Consider the following 16877-nt stretch of genomic DNA (forward strand, 5'->3'; position numbering starts at 1 on the left):
TTGTAACAGTTCCCATCAGACATACATTTTTCAATAGGCCGTGTGGGTTCATCGGGGATCACCCCATTGGCTCTAATCCAGTTTAGATTTGATTTAAACGAGATTATTTTAGGATTCTGAGTGGCGCAGCGGTCTAATGAACTGCATCGCGGTGCTAGAGGTGTCACCTATAGACCCGGGTTACGATCTCGGGCTGTATCACAACCGGCTGTGATCGGGAGTCCCATAGAGCGGCGCACAGTTGGCCCAGCGTTGTCCGGGTTTGGCCGGTGTAGGTTGTCATTGTAAATAAGAATTTGTTCTTAAACTGATTTGCCTAGTTAAATAAAGGTGAACAAAAAGATATAGTGGTTTGCAAACCCGTGATTTCTCCAACACGTGGAACGCTTCAGTGAGTGAAAATAGGTTGTTACTATATTCCCCGCCCCGCAACGCTTCTGTCCAATGTGTACACCGCTCCAGTTGTGGGACATGACGCCGCGCAGGACACACGTAGTGAAAATATCTATTGGTGTTCAGTAAAAATGGCTACCGCTTCTTCTGAATTGCAAGCTCCCGCATTGAGCGAGGAAAACAGTGAAACGCTTACAGAAAAGACCAAGGAGGAAAAGCAACCGGACACCGATACAGATGAACCGGGTGTTAGCAGCGTAGACGCACTGCTGAACATGGAAGTAAGGGTAGCGGAATGCGGGCAAGACGGAGAAGAAGGGGACGTGAAACCTGCTGCAGAGGCAGATGAGGCTGCGGAAGCGGTGGTGGTGGTGACAGCGGCGACAACAGTCGCAGCAGCAACAGGGGTCGCGGATGATGATGATGATGATGAAGAAAAGACGGTGGGATGCAAACTTGTTAAAACAGATGAGAATTGCTCGGACTCTACGAAACAGAGTAGCCTAGTGGGCGGTGGTGAGACTAGCGAGACAGTTAAAGATACGGTGAAGGAAATAGAAAGTAAACCAGAAGAACAACGAGAGCAGAGCCAGTCGCCTGTTACAGTCAGTGACTGTGTGTTAAAAAGCAAAGTCCGTGACGATGCTCCGGTGCCCGGAGAGGAGAAAACAAGCACCCGAGGTGGGGACCGCGAGGAGCTTGCGGTGGAAGACAAGCGGAGGGCCAGCGTAGAGATGTCATCCTCGGACGGAGAGCCGCTCAGCCGGATGGATTCAGAGGACAGGTTGGTACTTGGTAAACTATACAATTTCAAGATAAATGTTTGGAACACGGTGTTAATTTGTTTCATTTCCCCCAGGCTCACAAACAAATACGTTCACAGGAATACTGACACAGTGTCTGCAGTTGAGGCTACAATTTTCCCAATACTTAGTTGCTGGTGCTTTCATCAGCTCCGTTGTTGCCATGCAGATGTGATGCCCGCCTTCCCGCTGCTGCGCCACAATCATATCCTGAAGGGATTTGATAATGATTTGTGAAGCATATTCGGAGTGTAGGCTACAAAACATTAGTAACACCTGCTCTTTCCACGACATAGACTGACCAGGTGAAGTCAGGGGAAAGCTTTTATCCCTTACTGAGACATGTTAAATAAGGATTGTTAAGCCTTGAGACAGTTGAGACGTGGATTGTATATGTGTTACATTCAGAGGGTGAACGGACAAGAGAAAATATTTAAGTACCTTTGAACGGAGTATGGTAGTAGGTGCCAGACTGAACGGAGTATGGTAGTAGGTGCCAGACTGAGCGGAGTATGGTAGTAGGTGCCAGACTGAACGGAGTATGGTGCCAGACTGAACGGAGTATGGTAATAGGTGCCAGACTGAACGGAGTATGGTAATAGGTGCCAGACTGACCGGAGTATGGTAATAGGTGCCAGACTGAACAGAGTATGGTAATAGGTGCCAGACTGAACGGAGTATGGTAGAAGGTGCCAGACTGAACGGAGTATGGTAATAGGTGCCAGACTGAACAGAGTATGGTAGTAGGTGCCAGACTGAACGGAGTATGGTAGTAGGTGCCAGACTGAACGGAGTATGGTAATGGGTGTATGGTAGTACTGAACGGAGTATGGTAGTAGGTGCCAGACTGAACGGAGTATGGTAATAGGTGCCAGACTGAACGGAGTATGGTAGTAGGTGCCAGACTGAACGGAGTATGGTAATAGGTGCCAGACTGAACGGAGTATGGTAATAGGTGCCAGACTGAGCGGAGTATGGTAATAGGTGCCAGACGCACCAGTTTGAGTGTGTCAAAAACTGCAACACTGCTGGGTTTGTCAATGTCAACAGTTTCCCATGTTTGTTTATCAAGAATGGTGCACCATGGTAATATGGTAATAGGTGCCAGACTGAACAGAGTATGGTAATAGGTGCCAGACTGAACGGAGTATGGTAGAAGGTGCCAGACTGAACGGAGTATGGTAATAGGTGCCAGACTGAACGGAGTATGGTAGTAGGTGCCAGACTGAACGGAGTATGGTAGTAGGTGCCAGACTGAACGGAGTATGGTAATAGGTGCCAGACTGAACGGAGTATGGTAGTAGGTGCCAGACTGAACGGAGTATGGTAGTAGGTGCCAGACTGAACGGAGTATGGTAATAGGTGCCAGACTGAACGGAGTTTGGTAATAGGTGCCAGACTGAACGGAGTTTGGTAATAGGTGCCAGACTGAACGGAGTTTGGTAATAGGTGCCAGACTGAACGGAGTATGGTAATAGGTGCCAGACTGAACGGAGTATGGTAGTAGGTGCCAGACTGAACGGAGTATGGTAGTAGGTGCCAGACTGAGCGGAGTATGGTAGTAGGTGCCAGACTGAACGGAGTATGGTAATAGGTGCCAGACTGAACGGAGTTTGGTAATAGGTGCCAGACTGAACGGAGTTTGGTAATAGGTGCCAGACTGAACGGAGTATGGTAGTAGTTGCCAGACTAAGCGGAGTATGGTAGTAGGTGCCAGACTGAACGGAGTATGGTAGTAGGTGCCAGACTGAACGGAGTATGGTAATAGGTGCCAGACTGAACGGAGTATGGTAATAGGTGCCAGACTGAACGGAGTATGGTAGTAGGTGCCAGACTGAACGGAGTATGGTAGTAGATGCCAGACTGAACGGAGTATGGTAATAGGTGCCAGACTGAACGGAGTATGGTGTTAGACTGAACGGAGTATGGTGTTAGACTGAACGGAGTATGGTGCCAGACTGAACAGAGTATGGTAATATGTGCCAGACTGAACGGAGTATGGTAGTAGGTGCCAGACTGAACGGAGTATGGTAATAGGTGCCAGACTGAACAGAGTATGGTATTAGGTGCCAGACTGAACGGAGTATGGTAGTAGGTGCCAGACTGAACGGAGTATGGTAATAGGTGCCAGACTGAACGGAGTATGGTAGTAGGTGCCAGACTGAACGGAGTATGGTAATAGGTGCCAGACTGAACGGAGTATGGTAATAGGTGCCAGACTGAGCGGAGTATGGTAATAGGTGCCAGACGCACCAGTTTGAGTGTGTCAAAAACTGCAACACTGCTGGGTTTGTCAATGTCAACAGTTTCCCATGTTTGTTTATCAAGAATGGTGCACCATCCAAAGGACCAGTGGTTGAAAACTGGTCATTGATGAAAGAGGACAAAGGAGACTGACATGAATTGTGCAGAGCAACAGACGGGCTACATTTAGTCAACTGACAGTCCAGTACAACATTGTTTAATACATTTGATTTTTTATTTCACCTTTATTTAACCAGGTAGGCTAGTGGAGAACAAGTTCTCATTTACAACTGCGACCTGGCCAAGATAAAGAAAAGCAGTGCGACACAAACAACAACACAGAGTTATACGTGAAATAAACAAACGTACAATCAGTAATACAGTAGAAAAATAGTGTGCAAATGGCGTGAGGAGGTAAGGCAATAAATAGGCCATAGTAGCGAAGTAATTACAATTTAGCAAATTACCACGGGAGTGATAGATGAGCAGATGGTGATGTGCAAGTAGAGATACTGGAGTGATAGATGAGCAGATGGTGATGTGCAAGTAGAGATACTGGAGTGACAGATGAGCAGATGGTGATGTTCAAGTAGAGATACTGGAGTGACAGATGAGCAGATGGTGATGTTCAAGTAGAGATACTGGAGTGATAGATGAGCAGATGGTGATGTGCAAGTAGAGATACTGGAGTGATAGATGAGCAGATGGTGATGTGCAAGTAGAGATACTGGAGTGACAGATGAGCAGATGGTGATGTTCAAGTAGAGATACTGGAGTGATAGATGAGCAGATGGTGATGTTCAAGTAGAGATACTGGAGTGCAAAAGAGGAGAAAAGTTGGTGCCCAAAGACCCATAAAAGAATGTACAACTCGCCGTACCTTGACACCGTACCTTGACACCGCACCTTGACACCGCACCTTGACACCGCACCTTGACACCGTAGACACTAGAGGTCGACCGATTAATTAGGGCCGATTTCAAGTTTTCATAACAATCGGTAATCTGCCGTTTTGGATGCCGATTACATTGCGATCCACGAGGAAACTGCGTGGCAGGCTGACCACCTGTTACACGAGTGCAGCATCAAAAGGAACCAAGGTGAGTTGCTAGCTAACATTCAACTTATCTTATAAAAAACACAATCAATCTTCACATAATCACTAGTTAACTACACATGATTAATATTACTAGTTTAACTAGCTTGTCCTGCGTTGCATATAATCAATGCGGTGCCTGTTAATTTATCATCGAATCACAGTCTACTTCAACTTCGCCAAACGGGTGATGATTTAACAAAAGCGCATTCGCAAAAAACAAATCACATTTGTTGCACGAATGTACCTAACCATAAACATCAATGCCTTTCTTAAAATCAATACACAGAAGTATATATTTTTAGTTACAATAAGTGCATGTTAGCAGGCAATATTAACTAGGGAAATTGTGTCACTTCTCTTGCGTTCTGTGCAAGCAGAGTCGGTATATGCAACAGTTTGGGCCGCCTGGCTCTGTGTTTCTTCCTAACAAAGACCATAATTATTTTGCCAGAATTTTACATAATTATGACATAACATTGAAGGTTGTGCAATATAACAGGAATATTTAGACTGATGGATGCCACCCGTTAGATAAAATACAGAACGGTTCCGTATTTCACTGAAATAATAAACATTTTGTTTTTGAGATGATAGTTTCCGGATTCGACCATATTAATGACCTAAGGCTCGTATTTCTGTGTGTTATTATATTATAATTAAGTCTATGATTTGATATGTGATAGAGCAGTCTGACTGAGCGGTGGTAGGCAGCAGCAGGCTCGTAAGCATTCATTCAAACAGCACTTTCCTGCATTTGCCAGCAGCTCTTTGCTGTGCTTCAAGCAGTGAGCTGTTTATGACTTCAAGCCTATCAACTCCCGAGATTAGACTGGCAATACTAAAGTACCTATTAGAACATCCAATAGTCAAAGGTAAATGAAATACAAATGGTATAGAGAGAAATAGTCCTATAATAACTACAACCTAAAACTTCTTACCTGGGAATATTGAAGACTCATCTTAAAAGGAACCACCAGCTTTCATATGTTCTCATGTTCTGAGCAAGGAACTTAAACGTTAGCTTTCTTACATGGCACATATTGCACTTTTACTTTCTTCTCCAACACTTTGTTTTTGCATTATTTAAACCAAATAGAACATGTTTCATTATTTATGAGACTAAATCGATTTTTTTAATGTATTATATTAAGTTAAAATAAAAGTGTTCATTGTTCATTCAATATTGTTGTAATTGTCATTATTACAAATATATATATATAAAAATCTGCCGATTTTAATCCGTATCGGCTTTTTTTTGGTCCTCCAATAATTGGTATCGGCGTTGAAAAATCCTAATCGGTCGACCTCTAGTAGACGCCGTACCTTGACACGAATGGGGTACGGCAGCCGAAGACCTTACACACTTCCACTTGTTTCAGATAAAACAACAAACTGTGGTTGCAGTTAAGGAACAAAACACTGGAGAAATGGAAAACCATTGTCTGGTCTGATGAGTCCTGGTTCCTGCTGATTGGAGGACTAGGGTATGGCCGCGTGTCAACATTGCAGGGTGGTGGGGGTGTGTTTTCACGACATTGAGGGCACTGATAAAAGTGGAGCAACGTTTAAATGCCACAGGAAGTCTGAACATCATTGCCAATCAGGTACATCCCTTCATGACAGTGGATTTGTTTTTCAGACAGATAAAGCCCCAGGGCACAAGGCTAGGATTGTCCAGAAATGCTTCCACAAAACATGATAGTGACTTCAGCTTATTGCAGTGGCCTGCCCAGTCACCAGATCTGTGGGATGAGAGGGAACAAGCTATTCGGAGTAGAGATCTACAACCAGCCAACTTGACACAACTGTGGGAAGCGATGGAGACAAGGCCAGTGGAGGCTCAGGGATGTAAATGATGACTGTGATTTAAATTAAATAATTGATTTATTAGACAGTGATTTATTTAAAGAATTGGTGCTTTAAATATTTCTGAGCTATAGTCCTGACTGTACATCTGAAGTGCTTCCAAGAAGAAAGTTTCCATTAAATATCCAGATGCTTTAGACACCTTGTAGAGTCCATGACCCCGACGACTTGAGGCTGTTCTGAGGGCCAAAGGGCGGTGCAACTCAATATTTGGAAGGTGTCCCTAATGTTTTTTACACTCAGTGTATCTGCAGGTCTTTATAAACCGGTAATGCATACCTCATTTAGCATGTAGTTTTTGACTTTTGATTGAAACAAATGTGCACTTTCATCTTGTAAATATCAACTGTGCCTCTCATTCACTCAGGCTGGAAGTATGTTTGACTTGACAGTTGCATTTGAATCATGTGTCAGAATGTGTGTCTTAAAACCCCCTGAAATGGTACGAGGAGCCAATTAGCAGCAGTAACGGCAGGTGACACACACAGGAAGTCTGTCCAAGTAGAATCGGGCTTCCAGACTTTACATTGGTTGCTTTAGACAGGCAGCCCACTTCTTTTGACCAATCAAATCAGCTCTGAAAAATATCTGATGTGAAAAGATCTTATGTGATTGGTCAAAAGACCCATTAGTGGATAAAATATCAGAATGGGGCTGCCTGTGTAAATGCAGACTATATTCACAGCTGCACCTGTTCCTCATCGTCTGACATGTTTAGCGTGTCAGAATAAAGACGTCTCCCTCTTGTTCACTAGATGGTTGTCTGATAGACTCACATTGAGATGTGCTGATGCTATGGTGTATTTCCCTAGTCGCTTTACTTCAGAATGATGACTGTGTGCATCTCTCTCTCTGTGTCTCTCTCTCTGTGTCTCTCTATCTGTGTCTCTCTCTGTCTCTCTCTGTGTCTCTCTGTGTCTCTCTCTGTGTCTCTCTGTCTCTCTCTGTGTCTCTGGGTTTGTTTCTCTATGTGTCTCTCTGTGTCTCTCTCTCTGTCTCTCTGTGTCTGTGTCTCTGTGTTTGTTTCTCTCTGTCTCTCTGTCTCTCTCTGTTTCTCCCTCTGTCTCTCTCTGTGTCTGTGTCTATCTCTGTGTCTGTCTCTCTCTGTGTCTCTGTCTTTGTCTCAGTATCAGCAGTACCCTGATGGACATGGAGAGCACGGTTTCCAGCGGACGTTCCACCCCTGCCATGATGAACGGGCAGGGCAGTGCCGCCCAGTGCCACTCCAGTACCAAGAGCCAGGCAGTGGGGAACAGCTGCTGCTGGGACCAATGTGGCCTCTGCTTCCCCTGCAGCCCTGACCTGGCTGAACACATCAGGGGCCTGCATGTCGACGGACAGAGAGGAGGGGTGCGTAGTGTCAGGAACCAGGACAAAATAGGGTTGTGTTCATTTGGGAGAAAACCTTTTGAAACTGAGTAAAACAGGAAGGCACTAGCTGGACCATCGATTTAAACTGGTTCGCTACTTTTGGCCCCGATGAACATGACCCAGGCTTCTCTATATCAGATCAAATTTGATGACCAATTTATGCAGAAATCCAGGTATTTCCAAAGGGTTCACATATACTTGTTCTTGCCGCTGTAAATCAAAACTGGATGGTTTTCGGAGATAGATGGGGGTTGTTGTCCATTAGTTTACTCAAAGTAGGGGAGGGGTGGTAGGGGAGGGAAAAATAAACTCTCTCCACATCCCCATCTCCAACTTTCTCTCCCCTCATCTCCAACTTTCTCTCCCCCTCCATCTCTAACTCTCTCTCTCCCCCCATCTCTAACTCTCCTCATCTCTAACTTTCTCTCCCCCCATCTCTAACTTTCTCTCCCCTCATCTCCAACTTTCTCTCCCCTCATCTCCAACTTTCTCTCCCCCCATCTCTAACTCTCTCTCCCCCATCTCTTTCTCTCCCCTCATCTCTAACTCTCTCTCCCCCATCTCTAACTCTCTCTCCCCATCTCTAACTTTCTCTCCCCTCATCTCTAACTTTCTCTCCCCTCATCTCTAACTTTCTCTCCCCTCATCTCTAACTCTCTCTCTCCCCCATCTCTAACTCTCTCTCCCCTCATCTCTAACTCTCTCTCCCCTCATCTCTAACTCTCTCTCCCCCATCTCTAACTCTCTCTCCCCCATCTCTAACTCTCTCTCCCCTCATCGCTAACTCTCTCTCCCCCCATCTCTAACTTTCTCTCCCCTCATCTCTAACTCTCTCTCCCCCCATCTCTAACTTTCTCTCCCCTCATCTCTAACTCTCTCTCCCCCCATCTCTAACTCTCTCCCCCATCTCTAACTCTCTCCCCCCATCTCTAACTCTCTCTCCCCCATCTCTAACTTTCTCTCCCCTCATCTCTAACTCTCTCTCCCCCCATCTCTAACTCTCTCTCCCCTCATCTCTAACTCTCTCTCCACTCATCTCTAACTCTCTCTCCCCTCAATTTTAACTCTCTCTCCCCCCATCTCTAACTCTCTCTCCCCTCATCTCTAACTCTCTCTCCCCTCATCTCTAACTCTCTCTCCCCTCATCTCTAACTCTCTCTCCCCTCATCTCTAACTCTCTCTCCCCTCATCTCTAACTCTCTCTCCCCCCATCTCTAACTCTCTCTCCCCTCATATCTTACTCTCTCTCCCCCATCTCTAACTCTCTCTCCCCTCATCTCTTACTCTCTCTCCCCTCATCTCTTACTCTCTCTCCCCCATCTCTAACTCTCTCTCCCCCCATCTCTAACTTTCTCTCCCCTCTTCTCTAACTCTCTCTCCCCCATCTCTAACTCTCTCTCTCCCCTCATCTCTAACTCTCTCTCCCCTCATCTCTAACTCTCTCTCCCCTCATCTCTAACTCTCTCTCCCCTCATCTCTAACTCTCTCTCCCCTCATCGCTAACTCTCTCTCCCCCATCTCTAACTTTCTCTCCCCTCATCTCTAACTCTCTCTCCCCCCATCTCTAACTCTCTCCCCCCATCTCTAACTCTCTCTCCCCCATCTCTAACTTTCTCTCCCCTCATCTCTAACTCTCTCTCCCCCCATCTCTAACTCTCTCTCCCCTCATTTCTAACTCTCTCTCCCCTCATCTCTAACTCTCTCTCCCCTCATCTCTAACTCTCTCTCCCCTCATCTCTAACTCTCTCTCCCCTCATCTCTAACTCTCTCTCCCCTCATCTCTAACTATCTCTCCCCCCATCTCCAACTCTCTCTCCCCTCATCTCCAACTCTCTCTCCCCTCATCTCTAACTCTCTCCCCTCATCTCTAACTTTCTCTCCCCTCATCTCTAACTTTCTCTCCCCTCATCTCTAACTTTCTCTCCCCTCATCTCTAACTCTCTCTCCCCTCATCTCTAACTCTCTCTCCCCTCATCTCTAACTCTCTCTCCCCTCATCTCTAACTCTCTCTCCCCTCATCTCTAACTCTCTCTCCCCTCATCTCTAACTCTCTCTCCCCTCATCTCTAACTCTCTCTCCCCTCATCTCTAACTCTCTCTCCCCCGTCTCTACTCTCTCTCTCCCCTCATCTCTAACTCTCTCTCTCCCCTCATCTCCAACTCTCTCTCCCCCCTTCTCCAACTCTCTCTCCCCCCTTCTCCAACTCTCTCTCCCCCCTTCTCCAACTCTCTCTCCCCCCTTCTCCAACTCTGCCCCCCCCCCCCCCCCCACCAGGTGTATGTGTGTCTGTGGAAGGGCTGTAAGGTGTACAACACTCCGTCCACCAGTCCAAGCTGGCTCCAGAGACACATGCTGACACACAGCGGAGACAAACCATTCAAGGTGTGTATGGAGTCCCTGCGGTAATTGAACCCACAACTCTAGTGTTGTTAGCAGGTCTCAGGTGGTTTTCTGAATGGTGACCTGCTTTTCTCTCTCTCTCTCTGTCTCTCTGTCTGTCTGTCTCTCTGTCTCTCTGTCTGTCTGTGTCTCTCTGTCTCTTTCTATATCTCTGTCTCTCTCTATATCTCTCTATCTGTCTCTCTCTGTCTCTCTGTCTCTCTCTATATCTCTGTCTGTCTGTCTGTCTGTCTGTCTGTCTGTCTGTGTCTCTCTATCTCTCTGTCTCTCTATATCTGTCTGTCTGTCTGTCTCTCTCTCTCTCTCTCTTAGTGTGTGGTGGGGGGCTGCAATGCCAGCTTTGCATCTCAGGGGGGGCTAGCGCGCCATGTGCCCACCCACTTCAGTCAGCAGAGCTCCTCTAAGCTGTCCGGTCAGTCGAGACTCAAGGAAGAGTCTCCCTCTAAAGCTGGGCTTACTAAGAGGAAGAAACGAACGCAGATGAACAAACGCAGGCGCTCGCTACGTACGTATCTACTACAGTGCTGTGTGTGTGTGTGTGTGTGTGTGTGGTGTGTGTGGTGTGTGTGGTGTGTGTGGTGTGTGTGTGTGTGTGTGTGTGTGTGTGTTTTGTTTGTAAACAACAGGTGTAGACTAACAGTGAAATGCTGACTAACAGGTATTTGTTCAACAATGCAGAGATAAAGATGATAAATAGAAACAGTGAAACAAGGAATAAATACACAGTGAATAACAATAACAAGTAAAAAATAACATGGCTATTTACAGGAAGTACCGAGTCGATGTGCAGGGGTACGAGGGAATTAAAGTAGCTACAGTAAAATGTCAAATTAACAGCCTGGGTGTTTGTTTTCTTAAATCACTGAACACAACAGGCAACAGCTTATTAAAAACAGGCTTCTATAATGAGCATTTATTTCCTTTATGCACAAAATATTTTGCTCATTTGCATAGTTAATTGTTTAATCCCAGTATTCACTTCCAGCATTTTAATCAACTTCTTAATTTCCTGCACGAATGTGTTAACATTTACACAATGTCACGTTTTTTCTTGTCTTAGTATGCCTCTATATACAGTATCAGTCAAAAGTTTGGTCGGGTTCAAGTCCGGGTTCTGGCTGGGCCACTCAAGGACATTCAGAGACTTGTCCCAAAGCCACTCCTGCGTTGTCTTGGCTGTGTGCTTAGTGTCATTGTCTTGTTGGAAGGTGAACCTTCACCCCAGTCTGAGGACCTGAGCGCTCTGGAGCAAGTTTTCATTAAGGATCTCTTAGTACTTTGCTCCGTTCATCTTTCCTTCGATCCTGGCTAGTCTCCCAGTCCCTGCCACTGAAAAACATCCCCACAGCATGATGCTGCCACCACCATGCTTCACCGTAGGGATGGTGCCAGGCTTCCTCCAGAAGTGACGCTTGGCCTTCAGGCAAAAGAGTTCAATATTGGTTTCATCCGACCAAAGAATCTTGTTTCTCATGGTCTGAGAGTCTTTAGGTGCCTTTTGGCAAACTCCAAGTGGGCTGTCATGTGCCTTAGCAATAATGAGGCTATATACAGGGGGTACCGGTACCGAGTCAATGTGCGGGGGTACTGGTTAGTTGAGGTAATTTGTACATGTATGTTGGGGTAAAGTGACTATGCATAGATAATAAACAGCGAGTAGCAGCAGTGTAAAAACAAAGTGGTGGTGGGGGGGGGGGGGGGTCAATGTAAATAGTCCGGGTGGCCATTTGATTAATTGTTTAGCAGTCTTATGGCTTGGGGGTAGAAGCTGTTAAGAAGCCTTTTGGACCTAGGCTTGGCGCTCCGGTACCGCTTGCTGTGTGGTAGCAGAGAGAACAGTAGAACTTCTTGAGGATCTGGGGACCCATGCCAAATCTTTTCAGTCTCCTGAGGGGGAATAGGCTTTGTCGTGCCCTCTTCACGACTGTCTTGGTGTGTTTGGACCATTCTAGTTTGTTGTTGATGTGGACACCAAGGAACTTGAAGCTCTCAACCCGCTCCACTACAGCCCTGTCGATGAGAATGGGGGCCTGTTAAGCCTGCCTTTTCCTGTAGTCCACGATCAGCTCCTTAGTCTTGCTCACATTGAGGGGGAGGTTGTTGTCCTGGCACCACACTGCCTCATTGTTGTTGGTGATCAGGCCTACCACCCTCCTGTCGTCAGCAAACTTGATAATAGTGTTGGAGTCGTAGGCGGCCATTTTGTGAACATGGAGTATAGGAGGGGACTAAGCACACACCCCTGGGGGCCTCCCTGTGTTGATGGTAAGTGTGGCAGATGTGTTGTTGCCTACCCTCACCACCTGGGGGCGGCCCGTCAGGAAGTCCAGAATCCAGTTGCAGTCACACACTCTACACAATGTTTTAACCTCAACGCCTTTGGTCATCTGTAAAGATAGATTAGAATTGGACCACACACTCAGAGAAACCCAGTTAGTTTTAAGGCTCCCGAGTGACGCAGCAGTCTAAGTCACTGCATCTCAGTGCTAGAGGAGTCACTACAGACCCTGGTTCGATCCCGGGCTGTATCACAACCGGCCTTGATCGGGAGTCCCGTAGGGCGGTGCACAATTGGCCCAGCGTCGTCCGGGTTAGGGGAGGGTTTGGCCAGGGTAGGCTGTCATTGTAAAATAAAAATGTGTTTGTTACTGTCATGCCTAGTTAAAGAAAAGTTAGATAAAATAGAAGTTCCTTGGGGCATGTGAAGTGGTCACCGTTTCACAACTGCAAACTGTCACCCTGGGGTTTTTCACCTCACCTAGCATACACGTTCAGGTAGCTCCCTCACGGCCTTGCTGGCGCTGAACACACACACACACACACACACACACACACACACACACACACACACACACACACACACACACACACACACACACACAGGGAACAGAACTGAAAACCCGGAGAAGGTTGACATTCTTTTAGGAACAGAACCAGAACCGGGAACGAAAGTGATCTCTAGTGTTCCGGAACAGAAATGTTATTTTCAAGTCTTTCAAAACAAAAAATATATACATTCTTAATATCTAGTATATAATTCTGTAATTCAGTGAAGTTATGATGCTAGTAAGAGCCTAAACACATTCCAACTCGTGTCATGTATTGATGTTCAGCGTTTCAAGCCAAGCTCCCTCCATATCCACCACTCTCTCTACCCACCTGTGAATTTTCAGTCGCGTCTCGCGCCTGCATTTATATGAACAATCAAACATGCAAACAACTACCTTACCTGTTCCATAGCAAGCTGCTCTAGCCGCGTTAAACGGTGGAGTAAATTCATCAACTCAATGTACAAAACTGTTGATTTCCAGGGTTAAAACATGAATGAAAAGGAACTATATGAACCATTAACTTTTTGGGGTTCAGAACTGTATTATGTCGTAACACTGGAACGGAATTAAAAGAAATAGGGGTTCTGTTCAGAATGGAAAGATTGGAAAATAATGTTGGTTCCAACCCTCAAAATATTACTTCTCACTTGTGCCAGCACTCGGTAGGAGGTCAGGATGATGTCTGGCTCTTTGTCAGGAGAAGTGTGAGAGCAGGACAGACAGCTCTTTTCTAAATATACTGTATTTTGACATGGAAAATACCCTTGATTGTTTTTCAGCCAGCCAGGCAACACATTCTTTCAACTCTAACCCTGTTCTGTTGAATAATATGTTCTGCTCATAGCTAATGTACACGGTTACAGTTAGAAAGGAGCCTACCCAGCTCTGTTCAATGTAGTACTAATGCAGTACTAAAGCAACAATGAACCTTTTTAAAAACTGTCATTTCACTACGTGGTCATACTGATGATCTTCACCAGGAAACAGTGGTGTTGGTCTGGTCTCACTGCTGGTCTCACTGTTGTCTCACTGCTGTCTCACTGCTGGTCTCACTGTTGGTCTCACTGCTGGTCTCACTGTCTCACTGCTGTCTCACTCTCTCACTGCTGTCTCACTGTCTCACTGCTGGTCTCACTGCTGGTCTCACTGCTGTCTCACTGTCTCACTGCTGGTCTCACTGCTGGTCTCACTGCTGTCTCACTGCTGGTCTCACTGCTGGTCTCACTGCTGTCTCACTGCTGGTCTCACTGCTGGTCTCACTGCTGGTCTCACTGCTGGTCTCACTGTTGTCTCACTGTCTCACTGCTGGTCTCACTGCTGTCTCACTGTCTCACTGCTGGTCTCACTGCTGTCTCACTGCTGGTCTCACTGCTGTCTCACTGCTGGTCTCACTGTTGTCTCACTGCTGGTCTCATTGCTGGTCTCACTGCTGGTCTCACTGTTGTCTCACTGCTGTCTCACTGCTGGTCTCACTGCTGGTCTCACTGCTGGTCTAACTGCTGGTCTCACTGCTGGTCTCACTGCTGGTCTCACTGCTGGTCTCACTGTTGTCTCACTGCTGGTCTCACTGCTGGTCTCACTGCTGGTCTCACTGCTGTCTCACTGCTGGTCTCACTGCTGGTCTCACTGTTGTCTCACTGCTGGTCTCACTGCTGGTCTCACTGCTGGTCTCACTGCTGGTCTCACTGCTGGTCTCACTGCTGGTCTCACTGTTGTCTCACTGCTGGTCTCACTGTTGTCTCACTGCTGGGCTCACTGCTGGTCTCACTGCTGGTCTCACTGCTGGTCTAACTGTTGGTCTCACTGCTGGTCTCACTGCTGGTCTCACTGCTGGTCTCACTGCTGGTCTCACTGTTGGTCTCACTGCTGGTCTCACTGCTGGTCTAACTGTTGGTCTCACTGCTGGTCTCACTGCTGGTCTCACTGCTGGTCTCACTGCTGGTCTCACTGCTGGTCTCACTGTTGGTCTCACTGCTGGTCTCACTGCTGGTCTCACTGCTGTCTCACTGCTGTCTCACTGTTGGTCTCACTGTTGGTCTCACTGTACCTCCTCACCTCTCATCCCAGACTCTCTCTGCTCTCATCCCAGTGTCTCCTCTTCCACCAGCGAGACCTCATGATTTCTTTGACGCCCAGACCATGGATGCCATCAGACACCGGGCCATCTGCCTCAACCTGGCTACACACATGGAGAGCACCGGCAACGGACACAGTGTGGTGTTTCATAGCACGGTTAGTAAACCACTTAAGAACACTTGGTCCTGCTACAACACTCCACAAGGCCGAGTGGATCTCGGAATCCCAAATCAAGCCCCTTGGTACCTTGGAGATCTGAGAGGATTGGATAGGTGTTAGCAATATGTGACTCACCACCTGGATTCAGTCCAATGGAGAGCGACTCAGCAATGCAAAACGGTATATCATACACTGCAGGTGAGAAACAATAGCAATATGTGAGTAGAAGTACATCACATCTGACAGTAGTAGTAGTAGTAGTAGTAGTCCATCACATCTGACAGTAGTAGTAGTAGTCCATCACATCTGACAGTAGTAGTAGTAGTCCATCACATCTGACAGTAGTAGTAGTATTCCATCACATCTGACAGTAGTAGTAGTAGTCCATCACATCTGACAGTAGTAGTCCATCACATCTGACAGTAATAGTAGTAGTAGTAGTCCATCACATCTGACAGTAGTAGTAGTAGTAGTAGTAGTCCATCACATCTGACAGTAGTAGTCCATCACATCTGACAGTAGTAGTAGTAGTCCATCACATCTGACAGTAGTAGTAGTAGTCCATCACATCTGACAGTAGTAGTAGTAGTCCATCACATCTGACAGTAGTAGTAGTAGTCCATCACATCTGACAGTAGTAGTAGTAGTCCATCACATCTGACAGTAGTAGTAGTAGTCCATCACATCTGACAGTAGTAGTAGTAGTAGTCCATCACATCTGACAGTAGTGGTAGTAGTAGTCCATCACATCTGACAGTAGTGGTAGTAGTAGTCCATCACATCTGACAGTAGTAGTAGTAGTAGTCCATCACATCTGACAGTAGTAGTAGTAGTAGTAGTCCATCACATCTGACAGTAGTAGTAGTAGTAGTCGTCAGTCACATCTGACAGTAGTAGTAGTAGTAGTCCATCACATCTGACAGTAGTAGTCCATCACATCTGACAGTAGTAGTAGTAGTAGTAGTAGTAGTCCATCACATCTGACAGTAGTAGTAGTAGTAGTAGTCCATCACATCTGACAGTAGTAGTAGTAGTAGTCCATCACATCTGACAGTAGTAGTAGTAGTAGTAGTAGTAGTCCATCACATCTGACAGTAGTAGTAGTAGTCCATCACATCTGACAGTAGTAGTAGTAGTCCATCACATCTGACAGTAGTAATAGTAGTCCATCACATCTGACAGTAGTAGTAGTAGTAGTAGTCCATCACATCTGACAGTAGTAGTAGTAGTAGTCCATCACATCTGACAGTAGTAGTAGTAGTAGTCCATCACACCTGACAGTAGTAGTAGTAGTAGTAGTCCATCACATCTGACAGTAGTAGTAGTAGTCCATCACATCTGACAGTAGTAGTAGTAGTCCATCACATCTGACAGTAGTAATAGTAGTCCATCACATCTGACAGTAGTAGTAGTAGTCCATCACATCTGACAGTAGTAGTAGTAGTAGTCCATCACATCTGACAGTAGTAGTAGTAGTAGTAGTAGTAGTCCATCACATCTGACAGTAGTAGTAGTAGTCCATCACATCTGACAGTAGTAGTAGTAGTCCATCACATCTGACAGTAGTAGTCCATCACATCTGCCAGTAGTAATAGTAGTCCATCACATCTGACAGTAGTAATAGTAGTCCATCAC

General features: G+C 46.2%; 1 protein-coding gene across 3 annotated transcripts; it reads left to right on the forward strand.

Annotated features, from left to right (window-relative positions):
- Positions 1–453: 453 nt before the first annotated feature.
- Positions 454–15722, forward strand: LOC129861973 (zinc finger protein aebp2-like). 3 transcript variants are annotated; one of them, XM_055933222.1, is made up of 5 exons: positions 454–1177; positions 7539–7755; positions 10051–10158; positions 10489–10681; positions 15097–15722. In XM_055933222.1, the coding sequence occupies exons 1-5, from the start codon at positions 525–527 to the stop codon at positions 15360–15362; spliced, it is 1437 nt and encodes a 478-aa protein (XP_055789197.1). In that variant the 5' UTR covers positions 454–524; the 3' UTR covers positions 15363–15722. The 3 variants fall into 3 exon arrangements, with proteins under 3 accessions (XP_055789197.1, XP_055789199.1, XP_055789196.1); XM_055933224.1 differs by having other exon boundaries at positions 7533–7755; positions 15115–15718; XM_055933221.1 differs by having other exon boundaries at positions 7533–7755; positions 15097–15717.
- The last annotated feature ends 1155 nt before the right edge of the window (positions 15723–16877 follow it).

Source organism: Salvelinus fontinalis, chromosome 9 (assembly GCF_029448725.1).
Source record: "Salvelinus fontinalis isolate EN_2023a chromosome 9, ASM2944872v1, whole genome shotgun sequence".
NCBI lineage: Eukaryota > Metazoa > Chordata > Actinopteri > Salmoniformes > Salmonidae > Salvelinus > Salvelinus fontinalis.

Bases quoted from the DNA above. Each gene is read 5' to 3' on its own strand.
- LOC129861973 (XM_055933221.1), top strand. From the start codon at position 525: ATGGCTACCGCTTCTTCTGAATTGCAAGCTCCCGCATTGAGCGAGGAA. The intron at 1,178-7,532 runs GTTGGTACTTGG...TCTTTGTCTCAG, and splicing joins CGGATGGATTCAGAGGACAG to TATCAGCAGTACCCTGATGG. The intron at 7,756-10,050 runs GTGCGTAGTGTC...CCCCCCCACCAG, and splicing joins TCGACGGACAGAGAGGAGGG to GTGTATGTGTGTCTGTGGAA.